Genomic DNA, 15,526 nt, shown 5'->3' with positions numbered 1-15,526 from the left:
TTTCGTGAAGTAAATCGATACGAACATTGGAGGATCTCCTGTCAGAAATTTTTCATTGAAAAGCCTAGCCTAAATGAAGAAGAACCTATAAGAAACTTTAAAAAATTATATCTAGTACTAAATTTGGCTAACTATTCGTGGAAGATGCAAATCGATAAGTGGTACTTAAAAATTGGTACAATTAACGACCAAATATACAAAAAAATGCCTACAAAAGCGACCGGTTTTCTCCCATAACACTTTCAAAGGTTTCTCAAAGCTAACACCCTGTTTTGGTTGGATCTGGGATCGTATCATTAAGCGAAAACTGGATCGAGTGATAAAAAGTTAATAATGTTGTTTTCTTACATAAGGTGAACTACTAAACTTGTCATAACTTCGATAAAATAGAAAATTGTGAGGTATTTCGAAGGTCAAGCTCCAAGAAATGAAGAACGTCAACAAAAAAAGCTTTGATCATAAAAACGATAGTTCTTAGTGTGCAATATAGGTGATGCATATGTTGCCCAAACATTTTAGTCAATATACTTATTCATTAGACGCTATCACAAAATTTTGCATATGTAAACATTACTCTACTAAGTAGTATCCCTTTAAAATTCATCAATTTTCATCAAGCCGCTTAAAGTTATCCACAAATAAAAGTGTTTATTTTTTTTCGAATACAATCCTTAGCACTCTAAAACATCCTTTTAAAAAATTTTAGGAAAAATTAAATTGAAAGTCCAATAGAGGGTTTTCTATAGGTTTCGTGGCTGTCTAGAAATGCTTTAAGACAAAATACTTATTGACACCCGCTTGATATATAGCAGCAATATTTGCTTACAAAACCTATATGAATTTAATCAATTTGTAGCCTAGCCTAGGATAACAATCTGTAAAATCGCTGATGCTCAACCAATCCTCAAGTTTTTTTTTATGCCAAAAAAGCAATCTAATGAGCAGTGCCCAGAAAACATTTAATCCTTATACTTTTAAGCTTCTAAAATCCGAAGCCTTATCACTGAAAGTTTGCATCATCGTGAGCTTAAACTTATGCACGGATTCAAAAGAAGATGGAAGACTCACACCTTCACAAAAAACGACGTCTTTACCAAAATAATTATTAAATAGTTTCTTGAGAATTCTGTGATTTGGCAGGCACCTACCTTCTTCGTGTGACATGATGCTCTCGTCCGGCGACACCGGTTCCGGATCTCTGATGATGGTTGTTTTCCGGTTCTGCTGGAGCTTGGAAAAAAACTCGACCGCATAGTCAATCACATCGCCGGGCTGCTCCAGCAGGTACGCTATCGAAAACTCCAGCAGCACGTCACGTAATCCGTCGGGAACCTGGATCCGGTGTTTCTGTTGACCCGACATAGTTTATCTGTCACAATCTGCGAAAGGGAGAAAATTTAAAAAAAATCGTTAGCGACTTGAGAAAGATGAATATTATTAGGTAAGATTCATTTTTATTTCTTCTCTTTGCTGTCGTCACAAACGGTCATAAATCGGAGTTAAGATTCGCCCAAGTACGCGTTAATGTTCTTTTTTAGTCATCCCCACCCACACGCAAAAAAGCATCAATTGGCGCTAATTAAATTGGCAATCAGATGACCGCGACTAACTGCCTGGCACCAGGGCAGAGTACTGCTCTTAACTTGAGGGAACATGAAGTTCACCGACGAGACGGTTAATTCTGTTACAGTTGTCGGAACTCGCTTCCAACAATTAATCCAAATTGGACGGAAGAATCTCGCAGGCAGCCCCTGGGTCCAATTGACCGGGAGGAACACAATCTGCTAAAGCAAAAGTCGTCGTCGTCGTCGTCGTCGTCTTGAAAGGAGCAAAATCAACAGAAACCGAAACGGAACCAAGGGAATCTTTAGTGGCACCAGAGATCTAACGGAATGAATATTGTGATTGTCAACAGTCGTCCGTTGCTCAGCCGGAGCAGAAGTCTCTGCTGCTGCTGCTGCGTGTTTAAATTAGCCGTCTATTATTTTATCTGTTTCCCGAGATTTGCTTCAATTGAACTAATTCGTCCCCGGGTGTTGGAAGGAAGGAAATTTCAATCTGGACGGGACCCAGCAGGGTCACTTCTTTTGGATGAATCCAAAACAATCAAGGGAAACCAATCTGAATAGACCAAGCCATTCAAGGACTTACAGTAAACGCAAAATAGAATTGAACAAGAACCGTGAGGTTAAATATTATATGAAATTATTTAAAATTAGGTTTCATTCAGGTGAACTGTGAAAGCTATTGAAAGTCCGTTGAACCGGAGCCACAGGAGTTCTTCTGACCATGTCACTAAGGCGGCAGCCAAATCTGTCATGTCGAATTTGAAACCGAACATAAACATTTTGTATAATGGACCAAAAACCTGACCTGTGCAAGATTTCAGCTCAATCGAACTAGATTTAAGAGTACCTCAACGAGCTCAAGGTTTCAATTTTTTGACCCTCAAAATCACCTAAGAGAGGACCAAATGAAATCCGAAAAATTGAAATTTTGATTTTGATGTCAAATGACCTTAAAATGCATGAAACGTCGAGATCTGGTTTCCCGAAAAACGACAAGTACCAGGAAGGCGATATTTTAACAAAAAAAATTTTTCGAGATAACGCCAGAAATCGACGTTTCATGCATTTCTAAGTCATTTGGCATCAAAATTAAAATTTCAATTTTTCGATTTAGTTTTGAGAGTCAAAACCGAAACTTAGAGTGCTTTGAGGTAACCCTAAATTAAGTCCGATTGAGCTTAAATTTTTCCCTGGTCAGTTTTTGGGGCCAATCTAAAAAATGTATAAGGAAGGAGTGTATTCGAAAAAAATGCAACACTTTAATTCGTGAATAGCTTGAATGCATGAATGGAAATTGATGAAATTTTCAGTAAAACTACCTAGTAATGTAATGTGTACGTGCACAAAACTTGGTGACAATCTGTCAAGTGGTTTCTGAGATAACATTCAATATTTACTGTAGTTCATGTAAAAAGGTGGTTCAAAGTATGCATTAAAGATGGCGCACGTGTTGCCCAAAAATTAAAGTCGAAAAATTTCTTCATCGTACGCTATCTTATCAACTTGACAAAACATCACATTCATTTGCATATGTAAACATAACATTATCAGGTAAATTCACTGAAAATTTCATCAGATTCTATCCATGCATTCAGAAGTTAATAACAAAACAAAGTATTGCATTTTTTTTTTTTCGAATATACTCCTCATGATCAGTTTTCAAAACTCGACATGACCATGGTGACCTTAGTGACCATGGTCCGAAGACCTCCAGTGACTCCAGTGGTCACTTTATGATCATCGAATCTGAGCCAGGTAGAGCCGCTAGACAGAAGGAACTAAGAAGCATTCAACCAGTGTTAGAGAAGGTCATCAAAACGAAGCCACAGGAGGTTGTCGGACCGAGCCACCCGAAGGTCATTGAACCAGCTACCATGGAAGTTCGCCGGATTGGATTCATGGTGGGTAGTCGAGCAAGAGTCACTCATTGGGCTATCGTCGGACCAGAGCCATTAGAGGGTCGTCGAGTTATGGAAGATCGTCGAATCAGAGCAATTGGAAAGCCGTCAGAGCAGGTGTTATGGAAGGTCGTTGGAGGTATTGGTATGGCATCGAGCTAAAGCAAGAGTGGGAGCCTAACAAGATCATCAGACCAAGGCCATTGAGAGTCATTGCTCTGGGATGTCGTTCCACCTCCCCGTGGTTCGAAGTGCAAACGTGATTGCAAATCTGACACTTGCAGATCTGCGACTAAAACTGCCGCTGTGCCCGCTAGAGGCTGTCGATAGATCCTTGCCAACTACGCGCAGAAGAAGTGGTCTACCAGCAGGGTGGCCACTCAAAATCGATTTTTGATTTCCCGCATTTTTCCCGTCTTTTTCCCGCATGGTCTCACGAAATTCCCGATTTTGTAAAACAGAAAACTAAGCAAAATTCTGAATATTTTTTTTTAAATATTTATTTTTATCAGTGGTAAATGATTTTTCAATGTTTTTTTTTTCGGTTATTTTTATCAATTAAAGTACAAATCGTTAGATTGATACACAGGGTTTTTTTAGTTTTTAAAACTACGTCACTCGAGTCGAAAATGTTGAACAAATATGATTGTTCATAAAAGAAAAAGGGCAAAGTACACCGGGGTAAGTGTGGACGTGGGGTAAGTGGGGACGATGGAGGTAAAAAAAATACTGTGCAATATTTCTTCAAACTGAATGTTAAATTTACTTGTAATCTATCCAAAAACTGTAAAAGAAATACGATTCCGAAAATAGCGGATGTTTACAGCGACTTTTTGTTAATTTTCTATTTTTAACTACGATGTCGAGCTAATGTGCATCTTTTTCAATGGCAAATTTTTCGTAAACTAGCTGGCTCTTGACGGAAAACTCTAAATTGAAAGCGGGGTAGAAGACACCGGCAACAATTTACGAGATAACTTTTCGTACTTTACGTCTATCCAGCTCATCTCTTCAGCGTTTATAAACAACATGTTTTGCATAAAATTGAACGTAATTTTATCAAAATTGAACCACTGCTGATTTTTAATGGTTTTAATGGTATGAAATGTTCATTTGGAACGCGAGGAAAACACATTGGAAGCACACTGAAATGTGCAGAATTGTGCGCTGGAACGGGCTGAAATTCACCAGATGTGCAGAAAAATTCATCAGATGTGCGGCAGAATTCATCAAGTATGACAAAATTCACCAATTGTGCGGCGGAATTTATCAAGTGTGCAGAAAATTCACCAGATGTGCGTTCCATCTTTTTGATTTCCCATGGGATTCGATGAATAAGTCATACCTCTGAACCGATCCAACTCGGAAGGAAGATCCGTTTCGACCTGGTAGAATTCATCGAAGTCGATTGGAAAGAGACTAGTGATCAACTGTCAATCCATTTCTACTTGTTTCGATCTATTTCGACCAACTTAATTCAACAGATTTTCACTAAGCGAAAAATTCCCGACTTTTCGAAAGAATTCCCGGCTTTTTCCAGCTTTCAAATCCCGTCTTTTTCCCGCATTTCCCGAATGGGTGGCCACCCTGTACCAGGTATTAGTATCCAAACGAAAGATGGAGAGATCAGGTCTTGAGTCATTACGAGAAGAGATCAGATCTTGAGTTGTTAGAGAAGAGGTCGGGTCTCGAGTCGTGCAGAGGAGAGGTATGTATTCGTCAAACTTAAATCTATGTAAGGAGGGGTCGGATCCCGAGTCGCAAGAGGAGCGATCAAGCCTCAAGTCACGAAGAGGAGAGTGGGAACCTCGAGTCATTGCGAGGAGATTTCGGTTCTCGAGTCGTTAGAAGAAAGTTCAGGCTTTGAGAACAGCCGGGTTTGTTTGCCGTGAATACGTTCGTCCCACTCAAACTACCTTGAGCTTCGTGTGCCTGATATGCCTCTTGATTTCACCCCATGATACTACATCAAGGGGTAGGCTGTGTTTATGCACCTAAAAATTCACCCTTTTCCTTTTTCTTTCTCAAGTTCCTCTTGCTGTAGGAAATATCGTAGCTAGGTACGAGAGAATTTTTGAGCCTCACCACACGATGAGTCCAGATTAGGGTTATACCGGGTCCTGAGATCGCGTTGCTTTTGATTAGTGTATCATACAAGGCCCAAGACCATCCTTTAGCGTGTTAAGTTTGGTTAACTTTCTCTTACTCTCCGTTCTTTCCTCTTTTCTCCTTTTTTGATCCGCGTTCGTCGTGACACAACTCATCAACAATATTCTCAGCGTTCAAGGTTAAAACTACGAACTACGAACTACGAACACTTCGGATCGACCAACCAACCATTCCAACTACTTCCTTCGTCCCCGTTACTCTTTGTTCTTTCCTCTTTTCTCCTTTTTTGATCCGCGTTCGTCGCGACACATTTCGTTAACAAATATTCTCAGCGTTCAAGGTTAGAAGTTGCCTACGCCTTGACATGAACCTGGGAAGGGCAAATATCGCACGTTCTGTCGATTCCTCCATATCTACGCATTTCGAGTAATAGGGCGATCTAAAGAGTCAGGTTAAATTTGACCTCTCCATAATTCCGATTTATCGAATCTGAAAGCCGTGGGGTGAGCCTATGCGTTCATCTTGCGTTGTTCGATGGGTCCTGTGCAATCCAGATGCACCATGAGATCACCCACCAAGGTAATGTCGTCCTCTGGACCGACGCTGCAACTCGCTCAGTCGAATGACGCGTTGCTAATGCTGGCGATGCTCGAGCCTGGCCTGAGAGAATCCATAGAAGTATTCTCTCGTCCATCCTTGACCCACATATCTCCCTTCCTCTCGGAAAAGAAAAAAAAATTAAAAATGTTTGTGCAGGGTCCAGTTCAAGCCTATCGAGTTACGATTCTTTAAAAAAAAACAATTAAAATCCTTATTGAGCTTATGATCGCTATTCCTTTGCTCTTTCTTCCGCTGACGGGCGACCATCGACCAAATCCAATAATATCGTCGCGACTAGCCCTTAAATTTTTCAAGATATTGAAGGAACGAAACCGAGAGACTTTGTGACATACCTATATGTTTAGTTTTATTTGAATTTCATTTAAAAAACATCTTTCAGGGGCGCTACACGTTATACAAACACGTAAGAATTTCACGCAATCCGAATGCGCGCTCAATCAAACATGGTATCCGCAATCAGAGAAATTCATCACTTTGCGCAATAACAATGCGCCTTAATATATGCTGTCGTGCAAGCACAAAACCACGTCATTGAGCCTGATGGAAACGCCTAAATGTTTCCAGGTTTCCTCTAGGTGAGAAGGAGGTGACTCTCTTAGCGCCGCACGCTCACTTTGTTTCAGCGCTTTCATTTTCTGAATGCCCAGGACGTCGTTGATGTACGTCGGTGTAGCTGTTGCCGCTGTTGGGAAACGTTCGCTGCTGCTGAGAGCTTTCGTAGCGATTTACCTACCCAACAATACATTAGTGGGAGCCTCCCACTGGGACGATATGCGTCTCTTTGAAAAGGAAAGAGCGGATTCTAATCTTCATCCCCTCCCTCTCCGCAGAAAAGAAAGCCAAGAACGGCGGCGTATCGTAATCTCATGGACGCACAGATGAGCTAGCCATTTTTTTTTTTGCGTTTCGCTTGAGCGTAGTCGTCACCAGCGTTGCCAGATTGCAAACCGCTCAATTCCGTAGATTTGACGAAAATCGAAAAATGTATTGATTTTGCTAAATGAAACAAGATGAGCTTTTTTTTCTGGCCGTCAGGTAGAATTTTGGTTTATCCGTAGAATCCCGTTAATTTTTGATAATCCGTAGGAAATGCTGAATGTCCGTTGATTTTGAGCATCGATCCGTAGCTCCGAAGAAATGCCTAAATCCGTAGATCTACGGAGGAATCCGTAGATCTGACAACGCTGGTCGTTACTGTCGTCAGTTAACACACATATGCAAGCTCAGATAGAGCTAACTCTCTCAAGTTTTGGGAAGACTAAATCCCCACTGACCACACCACATGTCATATTGATCAGCTGCGAAAAGCTCAAGCCAGGATTGCCAAATAGTTTATTTTTTTAAAATATTATTGTTTCAAACTTTTTTTCCATGAGAACACAAACGAACTTCCATTGAATTGAGTATCCTCCTTCCATAAAAGTGTTGTTAGTTTTGTAAACACGATTCTATTTTAAATATTATTTCCAACGAATTCTTGAGTTTTGGCTATCCACGAAAATGGTTCTTCGTTATCTTTCAGGGTTGCATTCAACATATAACTCTCATGAATAAAATGTGGAAACAGCCATCTTAACTGATAGAATTTCTTCTAGAATATTCTTGCATCCAATTAGATATTCAGTTTAATACAAATCATTACAGTTATAATGGTTGTTTATTCATTTAACAGCGTAATAGTTCCTTCCTCCTAGCTATACCTACATTCACTTCCATCTTATCAGGCTGTTATTTTTACGGGCTCTTTTTTGTTCTTTTTTTTTTTTTATTAACTAGATACGAAAGATCTTTCAAGCGTTTTTACTTCTTCCCTTATTTGTTTATTTTTTTCGTCTTTGTTACTTTGACCCGCTTCATCGGTCTGACAGCTCACTTTCTGATCACTTTATTATTAATCTATCACCTTCCTATTCTTCAATAAATTAATTTTTGTATTTATTATTTAACCGTTTTTCATACTCTTCTTTTTCCTTCCTAGCTTTTCATCGTTCGTATCTTGTAATGTTCCATGTTTCCCTTCCTCTTTATAATATAACGTCCTGTTTTCGTGAGATCATCTTCTTCTACAACCAACTTGGTACTTCATAATCTGTCTTTCAAATCTCAATTATACAGCTTATTATCTGTCATCTCATTCTCCATTCAGCTGTCTTCTAAACACGCTGAATTTACTTTTCGGTTCTTCTAACACGCACATTATTTTCTACCTCTTCAATTCACTTGTTTTAATTCAGCTGATTTTAGTTCTTTGGTCCTCTCAGACCCGCAAATGATTGGCCATCCTCTTTTACTTCCGCGGTCCTCCCAACACACAAACAATTGGCTGTCATAAAAGCAAGTCATTATATTCAATTCAGCTGTCCTCTCAACACGGTGATTTCACTTTTGCGGTCCTTCCAACACGCAAATAATTGGTTGTCCTCTCAACTCGCCATTAATTTCATTTCTGCTGTCCTCTCAACACGCTGATTCTAGTTTTGCGGTCCTCCTAACACGCAAATAATTGGCTGTCCTCTCAACTCGCCATTAATTTCATTTCAGCTGTCCTCTCAACACGCTGATTCTACTTTGCGGTCCTCCCAACACGCAGATAATTGGCTGTCCTCTCAACTCGCCTATAATATTCAATTCAGCTGTCCTCTCAACACGCTGATTCTACTTTTGCGGTCCTCCCAACACGCAAATAATTGGCTGATTCTACTTTGCGGTCCTCCCAACACGCAGATAATTGGCTGTCCTTTCAACTCGCCAATAATTATCAATTCAGCTGTCCTCACAACACGCTGACTCTACTTTTGCGGTCCTCTCAACACGCAGATTTAATCTTTGCGGTCCTCCCAATACGCAATTATAAATTCACTAACACAACTGCAATTGGCTGTCTCTGAAATTTGACTTCCGATTTTCAATAATTTTTCGATTTTTTCCTTTTGAGTCAATTGTACATAACTGATGAACAATATGTACTATCCGCAACACTGGTCGTTTTCGATTCTGGTGTTTTGTTTTCTCCTTGGTGGGTGATCTCTGCCCCTGGTTCTTTTACTGTACGATAAAACTTTCCGACGTAAAAAAAAACGCACTAATCACTTTATCACTACAATCTGTAAATATTCTCAGTCCTGTCGGTCGCCAAATGTGCAATCCAGATGCACCATGAGATCACCCACCAAGGTAATGTCGTCCTCTGGACCGACGCTGCAACTCGCTCAGTCGAATGACGCGTTGCTACTGCTGGCGATGCTCGAGCCTGGCCTGAGAGAATCCATAGAAGTATTCTCTCGTCCATCCTTGACCCACACAGGTCCCATTTCTCCTGCCACTTGAACATTGACGCTGCTCGTTAAGCTTAGCGCACTCCTCTAGCTACGCTAGCTACGTAACACTCTTTATCCACTGCCAGAGTGATATCGATTCCCAATTCATGCCCGGAATGACAAAAGCTGCATCTGTTGAGATGGTTCTGAATGCACAGCAAACTCGCATGGCTCTCAGTCGATGTGTACTCCGCAATTTCGAACTGTTACGCTCTACCTTTAAGGCAGAGCTCCAGGCCGCTTCCTGTATCATGTGTAAATGGAGTAAATAATGTTCACGAAATTGTCCATAGGATAAAATGTCCCTCCCACTTCTAAAGAAGCGTATAGGGTGGAGGAAGGACCCAAATGGGCCTGTGGGACCATCACAAAATAAAAATCGAGGCGTCTCTTGCTACTCTTTGCACCATGACAGTTCGGCATAATCTACACCAACGAGTCATTGACTTTCGACGCACTATCACAACAGCATGCGCACTAAAACTTAAGCGATTGTCTGCCATCACTCCAAGGTATTTCAGCTGCTGCTTCGCAGATGTGGTGTGTCCTTCTGTAAGCGTCAGATAACAGTTCCATCGAGGTTGTAGTGATTGGTCGCGAGTAAATGTAGTTTTCAAATATCGCAGGGAGGGAAAATGATGGGTGATGGTTTTTCCCAAATAATGCAGCCTTCAAAGCCGACGACAGCGCCATCATTATGCAGCCAGGAGCCTTCAACACGTCACAACCAGAGGGCCATCCACGGTAACCCGCACTGCTTGGTAACCACCGCGAAGGCGAAGCGATCGTGTCCGCCATAATGGGAGAACAAAGATCTATACCCGCGGTTCAAGGCCGGTCAAAGGCGGCTTCCTGGTGCTGGCTAACTTCCAATAATACCCGACACTGTAAAGTACAAAGTCATCCAGCGCACAAAGTCTAGCTAAGTGATAAAAGCCAGACACCAGGTAAGCCATGAGACGCTGAACCGCCATTTTGTTCCCACTAAAATGCGGAACACTAATGCCTGATTCCTCAATAGGACACCTAAGTCTTTGGCCAAATTCAATAATTTGGCGGGACAACAACCCATTGGCCTTGGTCTAAGATTCTGTATAGCCGTAGGTCACGATCGTCACGAATAACCAATAACATCGGATCGACCAACCAACCTTTTCAACTAGTTCCTCCGTCCTCGTAGCCGAGATTCCTGGAAAGAACCTCCCGCTTTTTGGTTGAAATTGGACCGACAGAGCAGTTGGTCTGTAGCGGCGTCGCCCTTGTCGAAGCTCCGCCATCTTCAACAGACAATCAGGGCTTGGCCCAAAAAGGTACCGTAACCACATTACTAGTTCGTGCATATTACCGAAATATAGTTGAGGCAAATTGTAAATAAAATTATCGATAAGTGCATATTTGGGGTTTTCCTGATCTTGTAGTTCGAACTCCCTGCGATTTCCTGTTGCTAAACGAGCCGCCCTGAGGCCCAATAAAGGGAGTCCCTGTAACGCCGGTGGAGTGGTAGGTTTTAAACTTACACTCCTACAGTAATTTCTATATACGGCACAACTCTTCTATTGGTCACGAGTAGTACTTCGGTTTTATGGTGTACTATCTAAAGTCCATCTAGATGGCAATCCTTTCTACACGATATCGTCTGCAATATAACTTTCTGCGCGCTTGCTGGTAGTTTCAGTGTGAACACCTCATAATACATGGTATTCCAGAGCACAATTCCTAGTATAGAACCCTGTGGAACACCCGCTGTTAGGACAGTAGATCGAAACCCGGTTTCGATTTCGTACGTCGAGACTAGATTTTTAAAGAAGCTTCCTATTATCCTGCAGACGGTTTTGGGAACACGCATCTTGTGAAGTGCTTTGGTAATAGCTTCCCAACTAACATTGTTGAAGGCATCTTTCACGTCGATCGTCACAAAGGCGCAATGACGAACACCTCGGATACCGTCCACTGTGGATGTCCGTTTCCGAAAACAGAACTGTATGTTTGACAGTCTACTTTCCCCTTTTGTGCAGACAATTAGTCTGTTGAATATTATCCTCTCTAGTAGTTTACCGAGGGTATTCAACAGTACGATGATGGATGCCCTGGTGGTTTTACCGATTTCTGTAGAAACACCAGCTTCGCAATTTTCCACAGGTTAGAAAAAGATCCCTCGTCAAGACCGCCACCTTCACCACTGAGTTTGGGTTTCCATCTGGGCCTGGGACCTCATTCACCGCAAGTTTCTTAGCGATGGCCACAAGTTCCTCGTTCATTACTGTCTCGATGTCGTGAACTCCTGCGTCGTACGGGGCTAGTGACCACTGTGTCGGGCCATGCTGAGAGCAAATAAGCACAACGCTTTGGGTCGTTGTGACGAGAGGTATTCCTGAAAAAGGGTTCCACCTATGACCAGAGAATTCCGGAGGAAGGGAAAAATAACGTTATGCCAACGATCAAATGCAACCACGTAAAAAATGGTTTAAAAAATGTTCAGGCCCCGTTCTCCCGTTCTGGGAGATATTGGTATATTGAAGTTTCTGCTTTAAAGATCTTTCAAAGACAGAGAAAATCGTTATTTACGTGGGGTTTAAATGTTGACTATAAGTTTGAAATTATCATTACGTATTTTAATAAATACGTTTTTATCTTTTTACTTTTTCCACAATACGTTATGCACCACCAGAAGTTTAAAGATCTGATCCGAGTCATTTTTAGAATTGATCGTATAAAATTGCAACTATACACTTTAATATCGGTAGTAAACTTGTCATCTTCAGTAAACTTGTACTGGCCTCAAGGAAAAAAGTAGACCCACCCGGACAATCTATCAATCACTAATTGCGGCTCGTTTAATTAAAAAAACGCAGAACCAGAAGCCTCAGGAGTAACAATGTTTCGCTTCGTTCTACAGATGGGCACGAGAGATAAGATACCCTTTCGAGCAGCGAAATTAAAAAAACAAAATTGTCTACAGCCCTATCTTTCGTCAAACAGGTGTCGCTTGTGTCTTGACGATGCACAGACAGAATCTGTACAGTATAGTGTAACTCTAAACCTGCTACAAGTGTTTTCTATTTATGGAATGCAATCAGCTGCTGTTTCCACTTCATCGGATCGCAGGAAAGCAAGCAATCCTCACTCACTACTGGTTACATTGTGCGGGAAGTTTCGTTCCCCTTTCGAAGGTGTTGTGAGTTAGTTTGCAGTGATAATATTTGATTATTTGAACTAGTCCCCTCTTATACCGGGGACGTGGGAAAACCCAGCTCCGGAACTGAACTGTGTTCAAACGGATGCTCCGATTTGCCTTATTTGGTATTCTCTGGAGTTTAAAAGTCTTTAAAATATCTAAACTAACACTTTTTTTATATAAAGAATGTTTAAATTATTGAACTTTTATTCACAGCTCCCTAGTGTTTGAATATCGCTCACGGATTCAACCTCTACAGTAAACAAAATAGCTCTATCTACATTCTATGCTCTCTGTCTGTGAAAATTTCTCGATTCAGACTCAGTTCAGAACATTTTTCATGTTGATGTTGGAGGCACGTTTGTGATTCTAAACGGATCGGAATTAAATAGAAGCTACAAGCTAGTGCGAGCTAGCAGCAGGAGGACTTGGATATTGCTTTAACGTAAATAAACTGAACGCTGGAAATAAATAAAAGTCTGAAAACAGATCGGTTGTGCGTGTTTGCGTGTTCCGCCGACACGTGTTCGTTTACCTGTCTGTCAATAACTTTTCCCACATATTTCCGATTAGAGGCTGCGGAAAAGTTGGACTAGATTAACCGAAATTCAATTGTTATTTCCCGAACTCGCGCGAGTAAGCGATTCTTCGGACAACGATACTATAGTCCACTCTGGTTTGAAATGGCTTAGAGAGAAACTTTGCATTGCACATTTAAAGAACTTGTTTAATAAATCCACATTTTGATTAAACTACCGCAAGTGCGACTGTACACGAACACAAAAATACACGGAAGAAGCAATTAATTTATTTCAGTATTTCGTTCAGGGAAAAGCAAGTACATGTTAACAAGTTTAAACTGTATAAAGACAAACTTAGGTAACGATGAAAACAAGCCACTTATTGTTCGACTCTCAATATTTTGAAGAACTATTTTTTTAAAATGTTTCCTATGCTTATGGATTGTAACAAGGATCAGCAACCTTTCTGTGAAACGCTCTAAACTTTTCTTGTATTGAAGCTTGTTGGAAGTGAATGAATCCAGAATAAATTTTACAACATGAATGACTCGCAAGAAAAACTTGAAATCATAGTTAAGTCCTTGATGCAAAAATTTGCTCATCCCTGGGTTAAATTGATTCCTTCAGTTCTAAAAGACTTATTTTTGAAAGGCCCAAATTTCTCACCAAAGACGAAACTAGGATAAGAAATTGGGAAGAATTGGGGCGAGACCAATTTCACAGAAAGTACTAAGCACTGGCACTCAATAGAACACTTGTTGCTGTCTGAAGCTAAGCTTAGCTGTTACGACGCGTAATGCTTTCTTCAGTTTTTCTTTTTATTTCAGCTGATTATACCAATCATCAAAACTTAGTTGATTTTTTAACATCCAAATATAAATAAAATAGACTCAACTACAAACTAATGATTGACTGTACGCAATCAACTATGAATATAATAGAATCAACTGCAATGATATAATTGATTCAATTGTTAACATGATAAATTCAACTACATTTGTATGATTGATTTTAGGCATTTAACTATAAATATAATAGATTCAACTATACATTCCTGGTTGACGTCTCTCATTTAACTTTAAATACGATAGATACAGTTGTAGTGGTATAATTGATTCAACTGTAAATATGATAAATTTTACTGCATTTGTATGATTGATTTTAGGCATTCAACTATAAATATAATAGATTCAACTATACATTTCTGGTTGACATCTAACATTTAACTATAAATATGATAGATTCAACTGTAGTGGTATAATTGATTCCACCGTAAACATGATAGATTCAACTACAAATGTATGATTGATTCTAAGTATTGAACTATAAATATAGTAAATCAAACAATATGTTTATGATTGACTGGGTGGTACTTGAATACTATAGTGTTCATCCGTATTCATCATCAAAAATTAAAAGTGTGAGACCAGTAAGTGTTCCCTGCAGCGATCTTAGTGCTGTTTTATGGCTCAGCCGGCAGCTGGTGACGTCGGCGTCAAAGCGCAAGCGCTCTCCGGCGATGGGGAAACATTTTCCTCTACCAGTTCTTGACAGCGGTCGTGTAGTAGGCCGACAGTTCCTAAAATTACCACTCTGGCTGCCCGCGAAATTAGTTGATTAGTTAAGACGCACAATTTGCTGGACAACCATGCATCAAGATGCAAAAAGTACAACAGCAGAGGAACCAGGGCGTGGGTATCGGGATATCCGGTAAGCTTTTCTAGCATCGTGACGGCTTAAACGAACTAGATGCAAAATGCCGAAATAATTAATAAAAAGAAAATGAAACGTAGCCATAAAATTATTCAAAAAAAAAACATCTTAAGATATGATAACTTCCAATATAAACAAAATTTAAATTTACAATATTTATAGTTGACCTCATTGCATCAATCATAGAAATAAAATTGAATCTATCATTTTCATAATTAAATCAATCATATTATTAAAGTTGAATCTATCATTTTTATAATTAAATCAATCATATTCTTATAATTGAATCTATCATATTTATAATTAATTCAATAATGTTATTGTTGAATGTACCATATTTATAATAAAATCAATCATATTATCATAGTTGAAACTACTGTAATTATTGTTGATTGTATGATATCAATCGTATATTATAGTTGAATCTATTGTATTTACAGTTGAATGCACAAAATCAATCATACAACTATAGTTGTATGTACTATATATATTGTTGAATGTACGAAATCAACCAGATTGTCTATTATGCGTAGGTAATGTTGAAATTCTAATTATTTTTTTTTAAATGTTTATTTTTGGTTTTTAAGGTCTTAGATTTCAGTTA

The 15,526-nt window shown here is 39.8% G+C and overlaps 1 protein-coding gene across 5 annotated transcripts in view; it reads right to left on the bottom strand.

The window, feature by feature from the left end:
- The window catches only part of LOC129755424 (cAMP-dependent protein kinase type II regulatory subunit), a 304,331-nt gene that overhangs the window by 159,705 nt on the left and 129,100 nt on the right, over window positions 1-15,526 (bottom strand). For all 5 annotated transcript variants that reach the window (XM_055751913.1, XM_055751914.1, XM_055751917.1 and 2 more), the window contains exon 3: window positions 1,149-1,379. In XM_055751913.1, the coding sequence (XP_055607888.1) occupies window positions 1,149-1,362 (214 nt within the window). In that variant the 5' untranslated portion in view covers window positions 1,363-1,379. The remainder of the gene's footprint in view (window positions 1-1,148; window positions 1,380-15,526) is intronic.

Source organism: Uranotaenia lowii, chromosome 3 (assembly GCF_029784155.1).
Source record: "Uranotaenia lowii strain MFRU-FL chromosome 3, ASM2978415v1, whole genome shotgun sequence".
In the NCBI taxonomy this organism is placed as follows: domain Eukaryota; kingdom Metazoa; phylum Arthropoda; class Insecta; order Diptera; family Culicidae; genus Uranotaenia; species Uranotaenia lowii.
Note: the sequence above shows the minus strand (reverse complement) of the source record. Positions and strands in the feature narration are given on the sequence as shown.